This window comes from Vicugna pacos, chromosome 16 (genome assembly GCF_048564905.1).
Source record: "Vicugna pacos chromosome 16, VicPac4, whole genome shotgun sequence".
In the NCBI taxonomy this organism is placed as follows: Eukaryota; Metazoa; Chordata; class Mammalia; order Artiodactyla; family Camelidae; genus Vicugna; species Vicugna pacos.
In genome coordinates, this window is record NC_133002.1 from 3612955 (window position 1) to 3636491 (window position 23537).

At 39.1% G+C, this 23537-nt stretch overlaps 1 protein-coding gene across 4 annotated transcripts; it reads right to left on the reverse strand.

Moving 5' to 3' along the window:
• Positions 1-3676: 3676 nt before the first annotated feature.
• TUBD1 (tubulin delta 1) lies at positions 3677-23410 on the reverse strand. 4 transcript variants are annotated; one of them, XR_012060168.1, is made up of 10 exons: positions 23125-23294; positions 22081-22296; positions 20235-20382; positions 19108-19324; positions 18136-18367; positions 13703-13867; positions 7938-8078; positions 6078-6261; positions 4315-4483; positions 3677-3968 (listed from the first exon to the last, which is right to left on the reverse strand). XR_012060168.1 is itself a non-coding variant. In XM_072940241.1 (9 exons), exons 2-9 carry the CDS (start codon positions 22250-22252, stop codon positions 4381-4383), a joined length of 1362 nt encoding a protein of 453 aa, XP_072796342.1. In that variant the 5' UTR covers positions 22253-22296; positions 23363-23410; the 3' UTR covers positions 3677-4380. The 4 variants fall into 4 exon arrangements, 3 of the variants coding, with proteins under 3 accessions (XP_072796342.1, XP_072796340.1, XP_006218055.1); XM_072940241.1 differs by lacking the exon at positions 23125-23294 and adding an exon at positions 23363-23410 and having other exon boundaries at positions 3677-4483; XM_072940239.1 differs by having other exon boundaries at positions 3677-4483; positions 23129-23294.
• Between the last annotated feature and the right edge of the window lie 127 nt (positions 23411-23537).

Sequence of the window (23537 nt, forward strand, 5' to 3'; positions counted from 1 at the left end):
TCAATTCTTCACTCTCTTAATATATTGTTTGAACTTAGATTGCCTTACATGTCTTCTAATTGTATCAGATGGCTTCAGAAGTAAATATTTGAACACATTTCTGGGTCCTTAGCTGCATCTAGTTGAGAGATCTGTTGCTAACATGGGACCTTTAACTGGCTTCACTGGGTCTGTAGGTTTGCAGCTTTATGTCTTTATCATAGTTTTTTAGACACAGTTTATATTAATCTGTTCAGTAAACAGGGAGTTTCTATGTGAACCAGGCGTATTCTTTGCAGCAAAGGATATACCAAATGGTGAACTCCTTAAGCGTAGCGGCCAGGTTTAATTCATTTTTAAATTTCCCTGTCTTTGCACAGTGTCTTCCCCTTGCAGGTGTTCAGTGGATGTTTGTTGGATTAAGCGCACATCCTGCCTCTTTCCTGCTGTCCACATCAGCAGAGCTTAAGCAAAGGCCTCTTTTTTTCAAAAAAGGAAACTCCCATCTTTTGCCTCATATCATGTTTCTTACTATCATGTTCCCATGAACTCTCACCTAGTAAGGACAAGCTTGTTCAACTCCAGTTTCTACAATTCCCAGGACTTTGCTCCTGAAATGTCTAGAATAGCCCTGTCCAATAAAAATACAAGCCCTGTATCTAATGTTTAAAAAAATTTTAGTAGCTACATTTTAAAATTTAAAAGGAAACAGGAATTATACCAATTTGAATAATTTATTTAACCTATTATGTCCAAAATATCATTTTAACATGTTGAAATATTAATATTTTACATTACTTTGTTCATATTCAAAAATCCAATGTGTATTTTGCACTTATAGCCCTAACCACATGAGGCTAATGGCCACCTTATTCGACAGCCAATATTGGATAAAAAGACTGGACAAAAGTCTTTGAACTTCCGTGTTCTTACCATGTAAATAATTAAATTCAGATGGGACAAGAGAACCATAAAACTATCCATCAAATTGGCTCCATCATTGGCAAAGGAGCTAAATTCAGGTAAGACAGAATTACTTGCTAAGTGACTTGTAATTTAGCTTACTGTTTCTTTTTATGCCAATTTTGTAAGCTACTCTTGGGTTTTTCATCATTAGGTAAAGCCCATAATTCAAAAACCATCCAGACTTCTGCCCTTCTTCCCCTCCCCCTCCTTTTTTTGAAATGCTTGTGAGCTATGAGCATTTCTCTGGGGGCTTCATCCTTCCCCAGACCTTCCTTTTCATCTCTTCCTGCTTCACTGGCTTTCTAGAGTCTATAAACGGTTGGAATTTTCTCTTTTCCTTCTCCACTGAATGTCACATCTTCTCCAACACTGACCCAACACTGGGTTCTCCAGAAACTTGAAATATTTACATTGTTTATCTTAACATTCCTGCTAGTAGAAATGGGATTCCATTTATTAATCAGGCTGACACTGCATCATCTGAGACATTTCAGAGTGGAGGAGTAGGAAGTTATTCAGTTAAAAATATAAAGCCAGACTTGGTAGCTCACATTCCTAAAACCTATAGGAAACAATGTGATTGATAGAGACAAGCAAATTATCTCAAATTAAATAACTATTTGCCAGAAATGACAAGAGAGTAGGCAAAGCCATGTTTGGTAGGTAAGTGGAAGAACCAGAAAGGGTTGACTGCTGAACCTTGGGCTCATGGGGAGAGAACAGTGGGATGGGAACTTAGGGAACACGTTTTAAAACAAAGTTTTGGACAGGAACGCAAGTGTGATAAACATGGTGGTCAGGAGAAGAATCACTGGTATGTCCACTGCACAGAGAGGAGATGCTTCAGACAAATTTTAAGCCTCGACTAGAGATCCCAGTTCATTGTTCTTTACCTTGTACCACCTCTCTTGTAAAAAAAAAAAAAAAAAAATTGAATGTGGACATGGGCAAGATAATAAGCAATAATTAGGAAGCTAGAATTGTAGCACCAGATGTGCAAAGAAACTTAACCATGTTGTAAGTGTCTTCATTTAGACTAAGTGGTATTGATCCCTATATCCCATAACATCTGTTCAGTGCCTAGCACTGAATAGATACTGGTTGAATGGACTAAGAAGTGTGAATTGTGGGCATACCTACCAGGTTCTAAGTGACAGGTTAAACAAAGGAGAAAGATGCTGCAGATTGATTAAGAGGCTGGGGAGGGAGGGAGTACCCAAAGGTAGAAGGAAGAGGGAATGAATGGGAAAAAAGATATTCTACAGCTTAAAGAGCTCTTAAGAAAAGCACAAATAGGGGAGAACGAAAACACTCGAAAATAAGCAGCAGTTTGAATTTATACTGTACTCACTGCCTGTAATGTGCGCTCTGGCTCTGGGGGACAGTGTCTGAGTGAGACCCAGCATGCCAGTTACTCAGGAATCTAAGAAATTACACGTTCAAAGCTTTTGAATCTGTATGTCCGGGAAGTCATGATTCTAATGTCCTGGCTGATTGGTCGTTATCTGCACACAAATCAAAGTACATTTCCAGCGCCACCCCTTCTCTTGAAGCTTTGGCATCAGCTTCTCTGTGTTAATTTTAAGTTATCACAATTCTAATAGCAAAAATTTTATATTATTCCAAATAGACAAGAAAAAATACTTTCCATGTAAATGTTTAAAACAATTTTGTAAATATTTAGGTATCTACACAGATCAAATAATGCAGCTGTGGATCATTAAAAAGGGTCAACTCACATAAGTGAATGGACCCAGGGCTCTGTCTAACTGGAGTTTACTTCCAGTAGTCACCTGCCATTGATTCTATGAGTTCACATTAGAAATACACTTGTCCCCATTAGCACATCATGCATACTTTCTCAAATACAAAACGATTTCAGCTTAAGACTTTCTTTAAGCTTAACCTGGATCAAGATTTCTCAGAATCAGCTTACCCCCCTCGTGAGGTAATTCAGTTACAGATCTTCATTAATGCTGGTTTAGTTTGGGAAATTGTTTCAGTCTTTGGATCTCTGCAGTGCTAAACTACTACTTTTTACTGTAGTTTGCAAAAATTATGATCTAATTATTTTCAAGTGGACTTGGGTTAACAAAATGCAGCAGTGGGTGTGCCTTTTAGCAGCTGAACAGACCACTTTTTACATTCCTTAGAAGTAAGATATGGTTCAGTATTTTAAATCATAGCAACAGTTGATAAGAAAAACAGCAAAAAGGTAATCATTTCCATATGGAAAGAAAAGGAAGAAACCAGTGAATCTGTGAACTGTCATTTTTCCATATAAAAATAAGTCACCACTGGTAGATCTGGCAGAAAGGGCAAATGTTCCTATTGTTTCCCATTTTACATTTGTTAATACAGTGCATGTGACAGGTTTTACTGAAACACACCATTCCCTTCAAACGGAGCTGCCAGTGTCCAAATGTGTTTGTCCTTCTGAGTAAACCCACATTTGTACATGTCAGTTTCATCCAGCATGGTATTTCCTTGGTGATATTTTCTCAACTTAGTGAAATTTCGGTGAAAGCTCTTACCCCTCTTACTGAAAGGCATAACCATCTTCCGCATCAGTCAAATACCTGTAATTTTAAAACACTGATCGAATAATATCAGTTCCTGCTCTGGCATTCTAAGATCTAAAAGAAAATTGCAATTTTTGGATGCCCTGAAAATTTAAGAAAAGCAAACAAAGTAAACATTTACTTATTCATCTTTGTATTAAAGCCTGATATACATTTATTAACAAAATCCTGACATTTATTTTTAAATAGTTGCCTAAAGTAGAAAATCTTGGAGCGGAAGGCATAGCTCAAGTGGTAGAGCTCATGCTTAGCATGCACAAGATCCTGGGTTCAATCCCCAGTACCTCCTCTAAAAAATAAATAAACTTAATTACCCCCCCCCCAAATTAAAAAGAAAAGAAAATCTTACCCTGTTACAGAATAATAGTCAAAATAGATATTCACACTATTTGACAACAGCTCCCTCTTGTGGTTCAAAGCATTCACTTCAAAGATGATTACCTTTAAATACAGAATTAACAATTCCTTAGCTTCAAATTGTGCTGTACAAGTTTAGCTCATATTTAGTGAATGCTTGTTTGGAATGAAGAGAGAAGTTTTATGAACATGAGGACAAAGAATATTCCCTTTTTTGGAAAGCTCCAGAGTTCCAATATCTTAGCAGTGTTCCCAAAGTTTTTTAAAGAAGCACCATTTTTTTTCTTACAAAGGAAAACAACCAAGTAGATGTTTTCTTTGAAAACATGCTCCATTTAAAAGATTTCCCTCCTTTTCTGTGGGTGTACTATGCAGGAGGAATCAGCATTTAATTTTGTTACTTTAGCAGATAGGAATTTGAAAAACTTACAGAGAAAAGTGTCAAAAATATTTTAGTCCAAAAATGACTTAAGTACTTCTTCCCCTTTGCTCAAAATCAGAGGTTCCTGTAACTGGCAATAACCTGTTCTAACAATGCGAAACCGTCCAAAAAGTCCTCTTCTTCAATTCCAAATTTTGTATACTGATGAAGGTAGGCTCTGGTGAAAGAAACAGAAAATGTGAAATAAAAATCTCAAGCAAATGAATAACTCTTAAAATCAAACAATAAATACACTTTTCCTAGCTCACGAACATTTGAAGATGGCAGACTCTCTTAAAAGTCGTTATCTTTGCTTCAGTGTTTGCTCCAAAGGTTAGCAAACTTTCAAAGTTTATGTCTATTTAACGTCTAAGAGTGTGACAATAAGAAACATGTAGGAAAAAGCAGCCCATTCAGGTGTGGCGTCTACCCGGCACGTATTCATCACCCTGCGGGAGATGACTGGGTTCAATATAAACTCTAAAAAGTGCCTAAGATGTTTTATCTAAGGCTTGACACTGTAGAAACACATTGGTCTGGTCCCCGAGATGAGGTGAAGGCTCCTAAGTGTTTTTCTGACACTTAATTTCCAGCTATTCCAGGTGGTCCTCTTAATAGCCCATCCCCCCAAAATGTTCTGAGGCAGGAGAAATCATGTTAAAAAGAATATTAAGGGCAGGCATGAATTAAATTGATGAAACAATGGCTGCTACCATTTAATGAGAGTGGGAAGAGAACTACACCAGAAAAGGACCAAGAGGTCACAGCCCTGAGGAGTGGGGGCTTATGGAGTGGTCACGTGCAGGATGGGGGGGGGGTCCTTGGGAATCCTGGCTAATTAAAGTAGAAGCTTAGCCCATCATTTGAGGAATTTGGCTTTGACATTATGCAATTGTGCCAGAGGTCAGGAAACCTGATAACACAATTCTTAGTATCAAGTAGATACTTTTTTAGTATCAAGTGGAGTTGAAGATGCAGTATTTCTTACTGAGCAAGATCAGGATTTCTTCTGTTCTCAAGGATCTTGTTTTGGAAAACAATCTTATTGTCCTTGCCTTATAATGAAATTTCTACTTTCATTTCATTTCATTTAGAAACTACTCATTTAGTCAACAACAACAACAATAATAATATGGAACAATTATTGAGCATTTACTAGTTAGGCACTGTACTCGGGTATTTTTTACATTATTATCTCATTTAATCCTTGCCACATCTTCACTCTCAGTTTGGACCCATCGTACAGAAAAAGAAAGGAAATGAAGAAAAGTAACATGCCTCAAAATTTATACCTACAAAGTGGTAGCCATGCCTGCTCATGCTATCAGATTGAACGTGCGCTCCCCAAATCCATCCGTTGAAGATGTAACTCCCAAGGTGATGTTTCTAGGAGGGAAGGCCTTTGGGAGGTGATTAGATCATATGAGTGATCAGATTCTGGGCCCTGATGAGTGCGATCAGTGTCCTCATAAAAAGAGGCCCAAGAAAGCTCCTTTGCCCTGTCTGCTGTTTGAGCACACAGCAAAAAGATACCACCTATGAACCAGGACGTGTGTCTTCACCAGACATCGAATCTGCCAGCATCTTAATTGTGGACTTTCCAACGTCTAGAACAGTGAGAAATAAATTTCTGTGGTTTATAAGCTACCCAGACCGTGCGATTTTTGTTAGAGGCCCAAATGGACTAAGACACTCCAGATCCTGCCTTGCGTTTTAACATTATATTATCTGCCTAAGGTTAGAAAAGGTTCGTAGACTTATTTTTTACTTACTTTGAAGCAAACATATTCCACGCTTTGCCTACAATCATATCCAGTGGTTTTACTAAGGACTGGCTATTGCTGACCAACGCTGCAGACTTCTCATATTTGCTGAAGGCTCGCTGGGTCTTCCACACGTTGAAAGCGGTAACAGGCTCTAACCAGGAAGTATAGAGAGCTGGATCTTTAAACGCCCCTACAGTAAAATGACATAAATCATCAATTCTGGAAACAAATTAATAAACAGATACTTTCATATCCATTTCACCAAAAGTCTTTTGTTTTGCCTTTTAAACTAACTTTATATTGCTTTTGGATAAATGAGCCATATGTAGCATAAAAAACTAATAATTCAGAGCATTCAGCAAAGTATTACGAAGAAAATTTAAAAGTCAACTGAACAGCTGAAATGTCACCACCCAGAGATGATGACTATGAACAGTCTGCTGACCCTTTTTTGTATTATCATTTTTTAAAAATTGAAGTGTAGTTGATTTACAAGGTTGTGTTAGTTTCTGGTGTACAGAATAGTTATCAGTCATATATACATGTATATATATACATCCTTTTTTATTATAGGTTATTACAAGATATAGAATATAGTTCCCTATGCTATACCATAGGAAACTTTACACACATGCTTTTATGTAATATGCCCTCTTTTTTTTTTAACTTTTTTTTTATTGAGTAATAGTCATTTTACAATGTTGTGTCAAATGTAATATGTCCTTTTCAATCACCAGTATGTTGTAAACTTCTTTTCCACGTCAATAAACATCACCCATATTTAAAGTCTCCTTAGATGAATATACCGTAATTTACTTGACACATTTCCTACTGTTGGGCATTTAGGTTGTTTCAACATTTCTGTTAGTGTGAAAGATACTGCAGTGAATCTCTTTGCAAGAACACCTCTATGTATCTGCATCATTTGCTGTGGGTAAATCTTTGGAAGTTAGATTATACATCTTTTTATTAATTCTTCTATGTTAAAATCTAAAATGAAGAATATGATGAACGTACACCATCTGACTGACTCGAAATGATCTCTTTTTAATTATTACTAGTGTTTTATTTAAAGGGTTATTACATGCGACAATGAATATATGTATGTTTATGTATAACTGAAAAATTGTGCTGGAATTTGACACGACATTGTAAAATGATTACAAATCAATAAAAAAATGTAAAAAAAAAAAGAGTATTGCACGGATGAAATTGTTTGGTTTTCTTTCTATCACAGCTGGAAGCAGCCAACTGGATGCTGCTGGACTCATCAGATAAGGAGAATATAAACCTAGAGACTTTGCCGCAGAAACACAAAGCTAATAGACTACTGCTCTTTCGGCTTCCTTACAACGTTCCGTACGATGCTTGTCACGGAGACCATTAGTTGTCCCGCAAAGCATGTTCTCCTTTTCTTCTTTAGTAACAGAACCCCCGAATTTCAACTGTGCTCACAGCCATCCTTGCAGCTAGATGTGGCTCCCAGTTCAAGTCAAAGGGCTATAAACACAAGTGTGGTGTGTGGCCCTAGGAGGAGGGGGCATGCCCTTCTTTGCTTATTCCTATGTGATCTGATGGCTGAAGTTCAAACCGATGTCTTGAACTATAAGGAGGAAGCCACAAAGTGAGGATGACAAAGCAACCAGGTTCAGGAAGAAAGAATTAATCTTGTCTCTTGTTTACATCGCTTCTGTTTTGGTGTCCAGTCACATACTAATTGATACGATGGTTACGTTTTGCTACTAAAACAGATAGTTATTATTTTCCTTTCTTTAAGAATAAATTCAGGGACTTTTTTTTTTTACCATGTGTACCACGTACATGTGCAAAATATACATATTAATTTTTGCCTTAACTTTTGCTTACCCAGATCCGCACTGTGCACATCTTTCCCACGAAGGATGACCAAGTTAGCAATGGAAGTGTTAAAATGAAACTCCTTGGTGAGAGGCATTTTTCCAAGAGTAGGAAGTCCTGATAGAGGAGGCCGTACCTGCCAATCAATACCTACCAAAATTTTAAAAAGCAAGAGATTTTACAAATGGCTTTGAACAAGAAGAGAAAAATGTATTACAGGATGTATATTTTACATAAATTTCCATTTGATCAGTATAAGTTGTCAAAACTTGTCAATTAAATTATTTTGGGGCAAGGGTATAGCTCAGTAGTAGACTGCATGCTTAGTATGCATGAGGTCCTGGGTTCAATCCCCAGCACCTCCAATAAAAATAAATAAATAAATAAATGAGCCTAATTACCTCCTCCCAAAAAACAAACAAAATAATAATTTTAAAAATTAAAATTAATTAATAAAAAATTTAAAAATGTCAATTAGATTACTCACTTACAATAAATTTTATACTTATTCAGAGTTCTTTTAGAGTAAATTAGGTTTATATTAAAAAAATCATACATCATTCTTGAGCATACATAAAAATATATATATAACAAAGTAAGTTGGTTAAGGTTTTCCTAAAACGTTTTCACATTCAGTGACTTTATCACTCTTTGACTCGGCATTAATGATGCCTGTGTTTTTTCACACATTATTGTCCTTGTGTCCCTAGAACATGGAGCAGCATTCCTTAAGGGAATCCATGAAAATGCGAAGTCACTGGCTCAGTCATGGTGAGCACGTCTACCTTTAGCTTCAGCTTAAGGAATGTTGCTAAACTGGTCTGTTTATCATGCTGACTGCTTCTTCCCCACCCTAGCAGAAAGCTAAAGGTTTATTTTCTGGAGAGGATATGATTGAGGGTCTCTGGTCTGAAGAACACCAGACAGAGGTAAGGGCAGGGTTTGTACCAAAAGCAGAGAGCTCAGGTGAAAACTAGGAAAACCACGACCCTCCCTTCTCTGCCCCTAGGTCACTGGGGCTTTGTCTCTCTGAGCAGAATCTCCAACACAGCGAACAGGCAAACAGAATATCCAGGATAACAAAAGAACCTTGCTGAAGAGGGCAAAAAAAAAATCCAGACTGAAGCAGGTCAAAAGCTCTCGGGGAAATTTCTAAAGGAAGATGAAACTGACAGTATACCTAAACACAGGCAGACCTCGGAGATTTTTGGAGGTCTGGTTCCAGCCACTGCAATAAAGTGAATTATCACAATAAAGCGAGTCACACAAATTTTTTGGTTTCCCAGTAATTACAAAAGTTATTTTTACTACTATACTGTCACTACTATAATGTAGTCTGTTAATCTGCAGTAGCATTATGTCTAAAAAAAACCAATATACATACCTTAATTAAAAAAACACTGTATTGCTAAAAAATGCTAACCATCATTTGAACCTTCAGCAAGTTGTAATTTTTTTGCAATAGTAACATCAAAGATCACTGATCACAGATCACCATGATAAATATAATGATAATGAAAAAGTTTGAAATATGAGAATTATCAAAATTGTGATACAGACACGAAATGAACAAATGCTGTTGGGAAAATGGCGCCAACAGACTTGCTCAATGCAGGGTTGCCACAAACCTTTGGTTTGTTAAAAAACACAATATCTGCAAAATGCAATAAAATGAGGTGTGCCTGCATATCAAGAAAAAATTCAGACAAGTAGAGAAACAGGACTGAATAATTGACAGGTACGTAGAAAAACTAAGCAAATAGGAGAACAAAGCGATTATTAACTCCAAAGAAAATTTAAAAATTACACAGGAAGGGAACAGTATTCACAGGATACTCTGTTGCCCAGCTGTGAATACCATGTATTTGCTCATGATGATGTAAAGCTCAGTATTGGTTTAATCCAGTGATGACACCACCACTATATTAAAAGGATGAGGAGACAGAGGATGTTTTAGGGCTTAGGGGCCAGTTTGAGAAAAAAGCTAAATCCTAACCTTCCATGGTGGGAAGTAAATAATTAAAAAATCTATAAACGGCAATGTGTAGATAAATACAGCAAAAGAGTTCTGAAAAACAGTTGTCTCTGGGAGGGAGACAATAGAAGAAGGCTATGGACTAATAATTTTAACAACCAGAGTTGTAGAATTACTTGACTTTTTAATCTATGTATATATAATGTTATAGCACATGTATAGTACACAACTTTGTAGCTACTAAAAAGAATAAGGCATGTCTAAATGTACTAAATTGGAATGAAAGCCACAAAATATGTTGAAAAAAGGTGTGGAACAAAAAATGCATATAATATGATGCCAGTTTAATTTTTAAAGTCTTTAAGGGGAGGGTATAGCTCAGTGGTAGAGTTCATGACTTGCATGCACAAGGTCCTGGGTTCAATCCCCAGTATCTCCATTAAAAAAAGCAAATAAATAAATAAATCTAATTAACCTCCCCCCTCCGCCAAAATCTGTTTACGTACACCCTTAGAATTCTGACTCTCTAGTTCTCACATGAATTAATTAATAAATTAATCCAAACTAGCCAAAAATAAGTCAACTAATAGAATAAAATTTTTAAATATGTTTTAAATAAAAGTAAAATTATAATATAGCTTGGTTCAGAGGGCCAAGCCAAAAGCCATGGAAAAGTCTTCCCAGGTCTTACATTTTAATCAAGAAATTGTCAGCGTGAGCCCTGCTGAATCCTTATACACCAATGGCTCCCATGTGCCTTTCGTTTCCCCCCTTTTGAAAGGGAGTGTCTACCAGTCATCCTGCGCCTGCTCCACCATGGTCTGTTGGCGGTGGGGTGTCCTTAAAGAGCTACACTCAGGAAATCACACCTGAGGAGTGTAAATCCACACCTGGACCTGGTTTTACAGGACAAGATTCTGGACTTTAGGCTGAGGTGCTAATGAGATGTAACTCTGGGGGGCATGGGAGGGATTCAGTACATTCTGTGTATGCGAGGGCATGATTCGTTAGAGGACAGAGACTAGCAGCCAGCCTTCAGGATGAACCCCAGGGATCCTTGCCTTCTCCCCATGGGATAGGCCTGACTTTAATAACCAAAAGGTTGGTGCAAAATGATGGTGTGTCACTTCCAAAACTAGGTCATAAACGACAGTGTAACTTCTGCTCACTCCCTCTTGGATCAACTCACTCCTCCTGTTGCTGGGATATGTAGAAACAAGATACATTGCTGATGGCAATATTAATGGAGCCAATCTGCATACAGAGTAGTCTGACACACATAAAGAGTTTTAAAACTTCATCCTTCAGGGTGTTTAATGACATTAACATATTTATTCATATATTAATATTCATATGGAAACATTTATATGTTCAAAACTCTTGTCTATAATTGTGAGAAAACGTTGACAGTTTAAATTCCCAGATTGGGGGATGGGGAAGGGTATAGCTCAGTGGTAGAGCACATGCTTAGCATGCTTGAGGTCCTGGGTTCAATCCCCAGTACTTCCATTTAAAGAAATAGAAAAATAAAAATAAATTCTCAGATGGGAAAATGACTAAACAGACTGGTTTACTGACCTAAGCAGCACATCTCACCCTGAGGAACACTGTGTTCCTTGAGATGATAACAGGTATTCCTAGAAAAACAGGTACTGCGGCCGAGAATTCCAGGAAGCATTAAGATGGGAACTTTCTGCTTATCTGCAAACCTCAGGCACTATTATCTAAAATCCATTAGGTACTACAAGTACATGTAGAGGGAATTACGTTCACATTATTGAAACCTAACTTACTGTAATTTGTGGTCAAATATATGCTACTGAAATAATACACAGTAGTGACTACCAGTTAAATGTGACAGACTAAACACACCAGTTTACTCCCTAAATCTCACTAACAAGACATTACAGTGATTTTTTTAAAAGGCATAAACAAGAAAAAAAAAATGGCATGGGGAGAGAAGATGACGGTAACAAAAATTTGGAAATCAAATGAACCAGTAGTTACTGACTTAGCAACCAGGGGAGGGGAAACGTCTGCCTACAGTGGAGGTCCTGGAAGCAGGCCAGGTACTTCTGAAAGAGGACGAGACGGGAGGATTAGTTAAAAATCCGTATGAGAAGCAGTTAAGAGTCCCAGACTCTTCCCCAGTGAGGGGAGTGCCCCCTCCATCCATCAAGATGCTTCCTGCTCAGGAAAGGCTAAACCAGTGAGGCTCTGAAAATACAGCAGTAAACCCAACAGATAAGGATCTCTGCCCTCATAAAGTTTACTGCCTCCTGAGATACAGCAAAAATCCACACTAAGGAATTCCAGAATGCTAGAGACAAAGAGAAAAGAATCCTAAAAGAGACAAGAGAGAACAAAACAGGATTAGGAATCCAATTAAAGTGGGACTTCTCAATAGCAACACTGGAAACTGGAAGATAACAGAGCAATGCCTTCAAAATACTCAGCAAAAATGACTCCCAACCTCGAATCCTTTACCTGGACAAACTATCAACCAAATGTAAACGGAGAATGGTGACATTTACAGCGTTAAAATTTTTACCTTCCGTGTACTCTTTCTTAGGAAGCTCCGAGAGGGTAGGGTCTATCAATAGGAGGGAAGGAACCCAGAAAGAGGAAGATGTGAAATCCAGGGAACAGAGGCCAGAGCACAGAAGGAGGCAGAGACGCCAGTGCTGGCTGCTTATCAAGCCTGGAGAGTAACCAGTGCAGACTGGACAGGAGGAAGAAGGCCTCCCGAGGGGACATCTCCAAGCAGACAATGGAAATGATGATTACCTGAGAGGTCTGAACATGATGGTTTCATTTTTACGGAAAAGTTTAGGGGTAGACTAGTAATAGGTACGAAGAATAGCAACCAAATCAAAATACTTATTAACTCTAGGAGGGAAAAGTAAACTGTATGTGAAATAAAAGGTGATAATCTGTGTGTACAGTCCATAGCTCCACTGTGAGCACTATTTACATAGCAAGAATAACACAATAATACAAACACTGAAAACTGATCTAACCCAAAAGTATGTTTTAACTAGATTAGGAGGAGGGAGGACGGAGTAGGGTGTGTGTGCCCTATATGTGTGTAGGGGGTGGAAGAAGATTCAATTCTCAACTTCGCTTTAGGCAGGCAACTGATAATATCTAAACCTGGAAAATGAAAAAAAAATAACAGTATAAGCAAGACCTTTAGAAGTATGGAGGCAAATTCCACAAGAGATAGCTAAAAACATTGAAAGTTGTTTCTGCTGGGCAGTAGGGAAGTGTAGGATAGGCTGTTCTCTTCCTCATTATAAATTCATGCTGGACAATTACTTGACTTTAAAAAAAAATTGAGATGTAATTTACATAGAGATGTCCAGACTTAAGTATACACTTAAATGAATTTTGACTATTTGATTAAAAAAATTATGTTCATATATTACTTTGAAAAAAATTAAAATAAAAGTAAATGTCAGGGGGAGGGTATAGCTCACGTGGTAGAGCGCATGCTTAGCATGCATGAGGTCCTGGGTTTGATCCCTAATACCTCCCCTAAAAATAAATAGACCAAATTACCTCCCCCTGAAAAAAAAAAAGTAAATGTCACACTAATTTGAAAATTTTTTTTTTGAGAAATGAAACTGTGAAGTGATCAAGAAGTCCTACTGGGATGTTCTGGTGAGTTTTTACAGGAGCCTCCCTCACCAGAAGAAGGCACCATTATTTCAACTGGCCCATGGCAGTGTGTATCAGGAAGCCTGGGACGGGCATTCTTCCCAGCTTGTGGGCTGCATATTTTAAAAATATCCCTTACCTTCTTCCATTTTCGCATCAGAAATGAGCATCTGTCTCAAATGCTTGAGGAGGCCAGCCCAAGTAAACGTGCTGTATGCCAGGGAATTCTCAGACATTTGAGGAATGTTACGAACACCCAGCATCTTGAATTCTGGATGGGGAACCAAATCCTCCATTAAGTCTCCTGCAAAGAAAAAAACAATTTTTTTGAACTAAATTTTTAAATTCCACATTGTTTCTGCTGGCTCATATACAACCACAATTTGATGGCTTGGGGGCCAAATGTGTTTTCTCCTCCAAGGCCAAAATTGCTTAAATTTTACAATGTAAATACAATTTCAGTGACAATATCTATTACAGACCACTTATTTGCTTGATTCGGGCACCGACTTTGGCCTGGGTGACAAAACACACTTTGCCAAAAAGGAAACAAAGAGTTTCTTTTCAGCTAAGTGACTGGAAATGCGAATGAAATATGTAGCTAAATCCCAGGAAAACAAAGTGAACATGAGCGCTAATGTGCTTTTACTGTCATTCTGTATTCATTAGATATTCCTTTAGAAATTTCCCTAGATCTCTTATTTACTTTATCTGGTTAAATGATAATCAGAACCTGTTAATATCAAACTCTACTAGGAAAGAAGACAGGATCAGTAATTCCTGAAGACAAGAATATGCCTACCGTTAGAACATTGTATTTGTAATGAAACAATTAAGGAGACAGGCTAATTTGTTTTTCATCCAGAGCTTATTTGATATATTTTAAAAAATCTTTAAAGTTTTAATATACCTTTTATATTTTTATGTATTTTATATTTTTTATATATGTATAGAAAATACCTAGTGAAGAAAGAAAAATATCTTACCATAACATGAAGTTAGAATTTTATGATAACATTGAATGCAAATTCATATCCTAACAGAAAGAACAACCTTTGATACAAATGTCTACAAAATGCCGCACAAATTGATCTTAACGGCTAGTGGAGTTTCATTTAAACATAAGAATCCTTTCTGTAAAATACCTAGAGCTAAATTCTATCGCATAACATGCATAAACAAACAACAGCCAGCAAGTAATTCCTGAGCACTGGTGCACAGATTGTTACAATCTGCTTTTCCCTCCAGCTTTCTTTTTCATTTACGCCCTCATTTGAACCATCCTTTTTTTTTTTTTAACAGCAACATTATTTATAATTACCAAGATATGAAATCACCTTAACCATTCTTGACAACTTGTCAAACCCTGGTATGGACTCAAAGTTTGTGTCCCCCCCCCAAATCCACACACTGAAACCCTTACCCACAAGGTGATGGTATTAGGAGGGGTTAGGAGAAAGTGGGGCCTTTGGAGGTGAGGTCTCATTATAAAAAGAGACCCCAGAGAGGTCTCTCGCCCCTTCTGCCATGTGAGGACGCAGTGAGAAAATGACCATCTGTAAACCCGGAAGCGGGTCCTCTCCAGGCACTGAAATGACTGGTGCCTTGATCTTGGACTTCCCAGCCTCCAGAACTATGAGGAATACACGTCTGTTGTTTTGTATAAGACACTCAGGCTATGTACCTCTGTTATGGCAGCCTGAGTGGACTGAGACAGAGCCCAAGCTGTGGACCCTTGATTTATTTATTTTGTTTTAAAATTAATTTATTTTTTGACCCCCGCCTCCCCACACCGATTTCTCAATCCTCAGTCTTGCCCTTTCTTCACTTGCCTCTTTACTCATCTCCTCACCCCTCTGTCTCTTCATCAAATCTTTCTGGTGAAAATCCAATCTTGGCTCAGCCCCACTCCTCACATTATCTGTGCCTGTCAGAAAGGCACCCCACACGGCAGACTGGGGCCCCCTCGGAATTCACAATCCACAGACACTGATGCCCACTGATGCTGATGCTCTGATATCTCCACAAACACCCGAGTGGAGCCACGTGGATATCTGAGGTCATTTAGTGCAGAGACCCAGGGGCATGGCAGGCATATCTGGAAAACGGTGTGGAGGTCAGTGTGACTGGAAGAGAGTGAGTGAAGGAGAGCCGGGTAGGATATCAGATCAGGAAAGTAATGAGAGACCAGATAGAGCAAAGCCTTGTATGTGACTCCCGTGGGTGAGATGGGAAGGTTTTGAGTAGGAGAGTGACCAGATCTGATTCAACCCTTTCAACACCGTAAAGCCAGAGTTCAGTCTGGCAGCTGCACTTAGGAAATGGCTGTGTGTTGGCAAAGGTGGAAGTGGTTAGACTAGGTGAGCTGTCCTCCGGCCAACTGGCTCCACTTAGGTGTTTGAAGATGTCACTAAAATACGGCAAAGGCACCCACACTCAGCACGTCTAAGACCCACCTCTTTGCCGCAATGTGCCCTGTAAATCAGGGCCTTTTCTAGTGTCTCCAGCCTCTGCTAACAGCACCACCATCTATACTGCTGTGTAAACCAGGGTCCCAGGAATTATGCTCTACACCTCTCATTTCCTAGATGCAATCCAGCACCTACTCCTGTCTATTTTACCCCACACCCAATCTCTCTCAAATCCATTCTCCTTACTCTATCTTCATTTGTTTTGTCCCACTTAGCAAGGACCTACTATATGGCAGGCACCACTCCAAGGACATGGGATACGGTGAACAAGCCAGACTAGGTCTTGCCTTCACAGAGCTTCCATTCTAGTGAGTAGAAACAATGAATAAAAAAGGTAATAAACAAACAAAAGAATGACAGAGAGTAAAAACTCCTGGGAAAGAAGCCAACAGGATGATACTATAGGCAATCACTCCACAAAGAGGACACTGGAGGAAGGCTATTTAAAGGAGGTAACAGCGAGCTGACACTCGAAAGATGAAAAGGGAATACGGTCAAGATAATATTCCTGGGAGAGGGAGCAGGAAGACAGGAGGGCAGTAAGAATAGCCACCCTGGTGAGCATTATAGGAAATTATGAGGAGGTCCCTACCTAGCTCCTGAGCTCGTGAGCAAGGAGAGAATGCAAGAGAGGAGAGAAACCGGAAGAAGGAGACAGATCACATACAACCGAAACCACTGTAGGCTCTACTGTAAGAAATTTGGACCCAGGTTTTTAAAATTGAGCAACTGAGGGATTGAGGAAGGAATAGGGTTCTGGGGGAAAGCTAAGTCACCTGTTTTAGGCACATGTTTGGGATGTCCATGTGTACATACAGATGTTGAGAAGGCCGCTGGACACAGAAATCTAGAGCTTAGGGAATTGATCAGAGTTGGAGAGTAACTGGTAGGTTGGAGGATACAAATAGTGTTTAAAGCCATGGAACTGGGTTAGTCACCTGGGGAGAGGGTCCAAGACCAGCACTTAAAGCTTAGGAAAAGGAAGAGGGGCCTAAAAAGGACGAAAAAAGAGAATAAAAGGGTTAATGACGAGTGAGGATGAGTGATGAGCGAGGAATTAAGTCCCTGAGAAGAGAAAGGGGGACCCAGAACCCAGGCGAGAGGCTGGCCTTTGACAGGAGCAGGACACTTCTCCCCCGGGACAGAAAGGAAAGGGCAAACGTGGCCCCAACGCCATTAAGTTTGCACATGGTGCTAGGAGTCAAGGGAGCACCCGTCTACCTTACTGCTTTTATTTTCTGAGTACAGTTCCCCAGAATGTGTTTGCTTGTCTTTAAAAGTAACACACCAGGAATGTCCACGTAAGCCAGGAATGTCCATGTAGATGTGAGCTTCTATTTTTGTGCGAAAAAGAAAAAGAAAGAGAGAGGAAAAAGGACGCAGAGAAAATAGAGAGAACTTTGTATTCAGGGGGAGTATGCAATATTAGTTGAGAGATACTGACCAACTGAACCAATGTCAGAGAGACAGTGAGGGAGGGAAGAATGCAGACAGATGGCAGAGATGGCAGTAACAGGCTTGAGCATACTGATGAGATATGAGGACCGTGGGAGAAATCCAGGTGGCAGGAATTGAAGAAGAGGAGGCAGGGAGAGAAGACAAGAGGAAAAATGATGACTCCATTCAGAACATGCTAAATTTGAAGAAGCAGAAGGCAACTAAGAAAACTGGGATAGGCAACAATTTGGGGAAGAGATCAGCACGAGGGGACATAGATTACAGAGTCATTGTGTCTAGATGATTTGAGTTGATAAAGCACCACTTGATAAATAAGCTGAGAAAAGAATGGTGGGTTTCTTTATGGGGTGATAAAAATGATGGTTATACAACTTTGTGATTATGCTAAAAAAACACTGAGTTGTACACTTTAACTGGGTGAATTGTATGCTATGTGAGTTATATCTCAAAGTTATTAAAAAGGAAAAAAAGGAGAGAAAGGACCCTGAAGAATGGAATTAGTGGAAACCCACTACTCTTTTGAGCAACTGAGTAACTTCTCACAACTTCTTAATAAGACAGAGGGGAGGAGTCAAGAGAAGATAACGTTAAGGCTTTCAGAACCTAAGACTTTCCTACAAATAATACACAGGAGGACAAATACCTAGTGGATTTCTTCTGTAGTGAAATGAGCCTTCCCCAGAGTAAGTAGGCTGGAACACACTTCCCAGCTGATGTGCGAGGACTTGATTTATATCACGAAAGGAGATCTGCTTGATATTCATCAGCTTCGCACAGATCTTATGAACAGCATCATTCTCATGGACAAGGAGGGCGTCTGAAGATCGGTACAAGTGAGAAAGAGTCAAAATGGAGTTGTAGTTCTGAACAATAACCTGGAGAGAAAAAGGCCAGAAATACGAAAGGCAGGAGAGAGAGTGGTTAAGAGGGTACGTTTCTAAGGACATCTTGGCCTGGGTTCAAGTCCCAGCTCTGCGCTTTCTAGCTCTATGATCTTCGACAAGTTATTTAATCTCTCTATGCCTCAGTGTTGTGTTCTCATTTAAAAAGGGGATAATGATTATACCAGCTTCCTGGAGTTGCAAGAACTAATGACAGAATGCAAGTAGAGCACTTAGAACAGTGCCTTGTATATACTAAGAGCTCAATAAACGGCGACCATTACAATCAGGCTTTCTTCTTACATCATTTCCTATGATGACTTATTTCATTTCCGGTTTTATTATTTCTCCTACGAGGCTGATCAACAGGAAATTGGCCTACAGAGAAATTTCCTTTCAATGGAAAGAAGTGAAAGTTCTTTGGAGGTTGGCAATGGTACAAAGTCAAGGTCCCTGCTTTACATACTGTAGCCAGAGGGACTAATCCAGGAATGGATTTCTGAGAGAAGATGCACAATTGTCTTCCTTGGAATTTTTAAAACCAAGGACACCTCATTGTTTGGGAAAGTTTAAGCAAAGTTAAATGAATTGTTCACAAAAGTACCATATTGTATAATCACTCCCGATGCAGTAACTTAACATTACCAAAGAAAGGATAGCATCAATCTCTTACCAACATTTGTTTTAACTGCAAAGAATACAAAATATAAAATTTTAAATTGATATGTTCATACCTCACCAGTTCCATAAGGCCATATAATCTGATTCATTTTCAAAGAATTTGAGTACTGATCTTGTAAGTTCTGTGTAAGGAAGGCTCCCAGCCCTGATCCTGTGCCTCCAGCCATACTCATTACGATGAAAAAACCACTCAAAGAGTCGCATTTCTCCACTTCCTTCTGGATGAGGTTCATTATAGATTCTTCATGCCTGGGTCCATGGACAGAGTAACTATGCAATGCAAAAGAACAAAAGACAAACATCTTTCAACCTAACCAGAGAGATGGAATGCAGAGAATGATATAAGATACTGAAGGCTTTTTAAACCTAAAGAAGTGAACTAACTCTCATGAAAGGTATACGTACTCTGATTGACAAAATTTAAAATATACAAGTTAAATATTTTTTAAAGTCTTTTTTTTTTTTTTAATGGAGGTACTGGGGATTGAACCCAGGAACTTGTGCATGCTAAGCACGCACTCCATCACTGAGCTATACCCACTCCGCAAGTTAAATATTTTTAACAGGTGAATAGGACATCTAGGTGAGTGAATTTACTGGGAATAAAAAATTCTCTTTTATAGGCCATTCCTTTGGCTGCAGACTTCAATTACTATGTAGTCCTGCAAGTTTATGGTACAACATAATATTCAATTTTCATAGCAATACTCCTAAAGCAGTGGTTCTAACTTCGCTGCACATTAGAATCACCTAGAGAAGCTTTAAAACATCCCCACATTCAGATTTCATCCAAAATCTATTAAAGCAGAATTTCTGGAAGTGAGTCCTAGGCATTGGAATTTTCCAGAAAACCCTAAGCAACTGTCTTGTCATATTCCCTAGTAACTAGAATACCTGCCAGATAAAGATATTGTACTGATAATAAGTTAGCTGGCAGAAGGACAGCGAAGAAGTAGAAAACCCTGCTGCAAGAGAGTCTTGATTTCATCACTACCTGGACCTGAAGTACAGACATACATGAGACAGAATGAGCATCTTCTGGACAAAGTCACACTCTAAATTTTAAAACGGCAATTTCAAGATTATGTGTTTCATACATAACCACTGTGCAGCTGTAAATACACTATTAATTGACTATGCAGCTGTATCTAAGTGGAAAATCATGAGAAATTATTCTTACCCATATGCCCAGTTGTTTCCAGAACCTTGTTTTTGACAGAAGTGTGAATGCTGGCCATATTTCCAACGGCCAGAATGGGCAGCCTTTGACAGTGTTTGATTGATAACTTTAGGTTCCATGTCAACCAGTACAGCACGGGCAACTGGAACTAGAGAGGGGAAAAAAAGAATCAAAAGAAAAATATTTCATATGTCTTATTTGGGTTAACTCAGAGCATAAACGTCTATATCCAAAAAAGAATTTTTCAAAGACGAAGGTAGAAAGAGCTGTTCATTCTGCTTAGAAATTGAAGTGGGAAGCAGCAGGTGTATGCAGATGGTTCATAATGCCTGGCATTCTGCTAGGCAGGTTGAATGAATGTGGACTAAAATGATGACTAAGTCAAGTCTACAAACATCTGCTGAGTGCTTACAATGTGCTATGTGCTGTGCTGGGAATACAGGGATGAAGACATCAATCCAGCCCTAGAAGGACCAGTGGGAGAGAGAAGATGCATCAACACTTAATCACAGTATGATGTGATACGACCCTCAGCAAATCTACACTAACAGAACAGCATATTCAGAGGTACAAAATACCAGGGGCACAATAAGCAGCTCAGGATTGTTGAGGCAGAAGATGGAGAAAGAGGGGGCATGAGAAGTGATGGATGCGGATGGGGAGCAGGCAAGGCTCAGATCTTGGAAGCCCTTGCATGCAATGCTAAAAAGCTTGAAATTTACTTTTTAGGTAATGTGAAACCACTGAAAATGTTCAAGCAGGGGAGGAATAATCAGATGTATTTCTCAGTACAGCATTTGGAGGACAGATGTGACAGACATAAGAGACTAGGCAGGGAAACTCAGGAGTGTTTTGAAACAGTCCAGGTGAGAGAGGACAGAGCCCAAACTAAGGCAATGACAGTGAAGACGGAAAGCAGAGAAGAGTTATAAGAGATATACAGGAGGCAAACTAAGCAGATTTTGACATTTGATGGTTTGTGGACAGGAAGAGCCAAGTTTCAAAGGAGAGATAATGAATGCCCTTGAGTATGGAGATGTTAAGTTTGAGGTACACATGAGAGATGCAGGTTCACTAAGCAAGGAGAGGCCACACTCGAGATATGAGAGTCACTAGAGTAAAAGATGTAGCAAAATTTGACAGTAACTGAAATTGCCCAGAGAGAACTATACAAGTGAGGACAGAGGAGAGGCTGAGCTGCAACCACTGGACAAGAAAAGTTCAGAGACTAAGCAGGAGTTTTAAGCAGGGAGTTTTACAGTTAATGTTATCAAATCCGGTTAGAGAAGTTAAGTGAATTAAGAAAAGAAAAACAGTCACTGGATCTGGTAATTAGGAGATCATTGGGAATTTTTCATAGAATAGCTTCAGTGGTGTTATAGGGCAGAAGCAGAATTAGAGTTGGTTAAAGAAGGTTCTCCTTTGAGAATCTTAGATGAGAAGCCAAAGAGATAAGAGGAAGAAAAAAGCTTATGGTCAAGAGCTAAGTTTTGTTTGTTTGGTTTTATTTACCTTTTGTGGGGGAGGGGAGGTAATTAGGTTTATTTACTTATTTTAATGGAGGTACTGGGGATTGAACCCAGGACCTCATGCATGCTAAGCACACACTCTACCACACTGAGATATACCCCACCGCTGTTTCGTTGGTTTTAGATTGGAAAGATCTGAGCATGCTCACATGCTGAGGGGAAGGTGTCAACAGGAGAGGCAAAGAATCTTTAACAGAGAAACAAAAGGCTGAGAGCAAAGTCATTCCCCAGTAAGATGGAAGAGGATGGGATTCAGACACCACCTTGAAGAGGCTGGTTATGTCAGAGTAAAGGAGAGGACTCTGGACCACACATACCTCCATTTTCCTCCTCACTGAAGAATCTTTCTTTGCAAGATGCTTGATATGCCTCATTCTCTCTTTTAGAGCAGAATTTCTGGGGACAGTGTGAGTCACTAAATAAAGCATCAAACACTTCAAAACCAATCTGATTGCCACACTGGCCAAGTTGCACTGTTACTATTGACATACTGAGACACAAACTAGGCCTATCTCCTCAAAAAAGTGAGCAACCTGTAATAGAAAAAATACAGTCTTTGAGAACCACTACATTAGTAATAAAGAACAAAATGCTATATATTTTAATATACATTAATAAAATATAATTTTTAAATACAAAGAGGCATATAGTGTTATAGATAAAATAGCTATGTTGTCTAGGAGCCAGTCATTTAAGGAAGTTGTACTTTTTCTCCAAAAGGTTTTGGGATTCGGGATTTACTGTACCCAAATCCATTCACACACAACTCAAAGGCTTCCAAAATCTCATTTGTAATCGCTATTTTCCTAAGCATGTATTTAAAATAAACAAAACTAATGTTGGTTGAAGGAATTTGTAGTATACACTTCACACCAGAGGAATACTTAGAATGCAGAAGTTAGCTCTACAATAGTATATTTAATTAATACTAATTTTCTTTCTTCTAAATAATGACTTCCTCTCTCCACCAATCGCCTTTCTGTTCTGGTAACTACAGTAACACGTATGAGAAAGACTTTGTGTTTAGCTCAGGTAGGACAGCCAAGGAAGACGAAGCTTGGGAAAAAAGGAGACCAGATGAAATATTAGAGCAAGTATTCACTACTTTTAACAATGAGAAGACAATTTTTGTCAAAGACCTCACACCGGCTCTATGCAGCACTGCAAAGAGCAGTGGCTTGTGAGCCAAACTCTACTTAGATAATCAAACAACCCTGCAAAATAGGTATTTATTTCCATTTTACAGGTAGGAGGCTCTGAAAGGTTGGGTGACTTTCGCAAGGTCACTCAACTAGTAAATAGCAACGTCAAGAGTCTCCCATTCTACACAGCCCCAGGAGTTCCCCATTAACCCCACTCACTGACAGCACCAGGACCAGCCGTTTCTGTCCGGTTCAAACTTCAGAACGCCTTCCCTCTCACTATGCGCATGCTCACATTCAATAGGAAAAAAAAAAAAGCTACAGACTACGAATGCGCATGTTCTACAAACGGAGAGATTTGTTGTGGGTTTTGGGCTGGGGGGAATTTTTTTTTTCTTTTTTCCCTATTCAGAAAGGCTAATTACGCATGTTCGATTTCAATTTAGCTACTTCAGACCTGGTACGCATGCTCACTGTCCATCAAACGCTTTAGCCGACAATGCGCATGATCTGGCTCCCAGCAGCGGCTTCGGCTGGGCTTCTGCGCATGTTTCTGCCAGTACCTGGTTCCTGGCAATGGTTCTACGCATGTTCACTGACCACAGTTCGGCTTCACAGACTCCTGTACGCAT

Excerpts from the sequence above, each read along its gene's own strand:
- TUBD1 (XM_072940241.1), bottom strand. The coding sequence starts at position 22,252 with ATGTCAATAGTAACAGTGCAACTTGGCCAGTGTGGCAATCAGATTGGT. Across the intron at positions 19,325-20,234 it reads GGAAACAACTGGGCATATGG|TTACTCTGTCCATGGACCCA; the intron begins GTAAGAATAATT and ends TGCATTGCATAG. Across the intron at positions 18,368-19,107 it reads GGCCTTATGGAACTGGTGAG|GTTATTGTTCAGAACTACAA; the intron begins GTATGAACATAT and ends TTTTCTCTCCAG.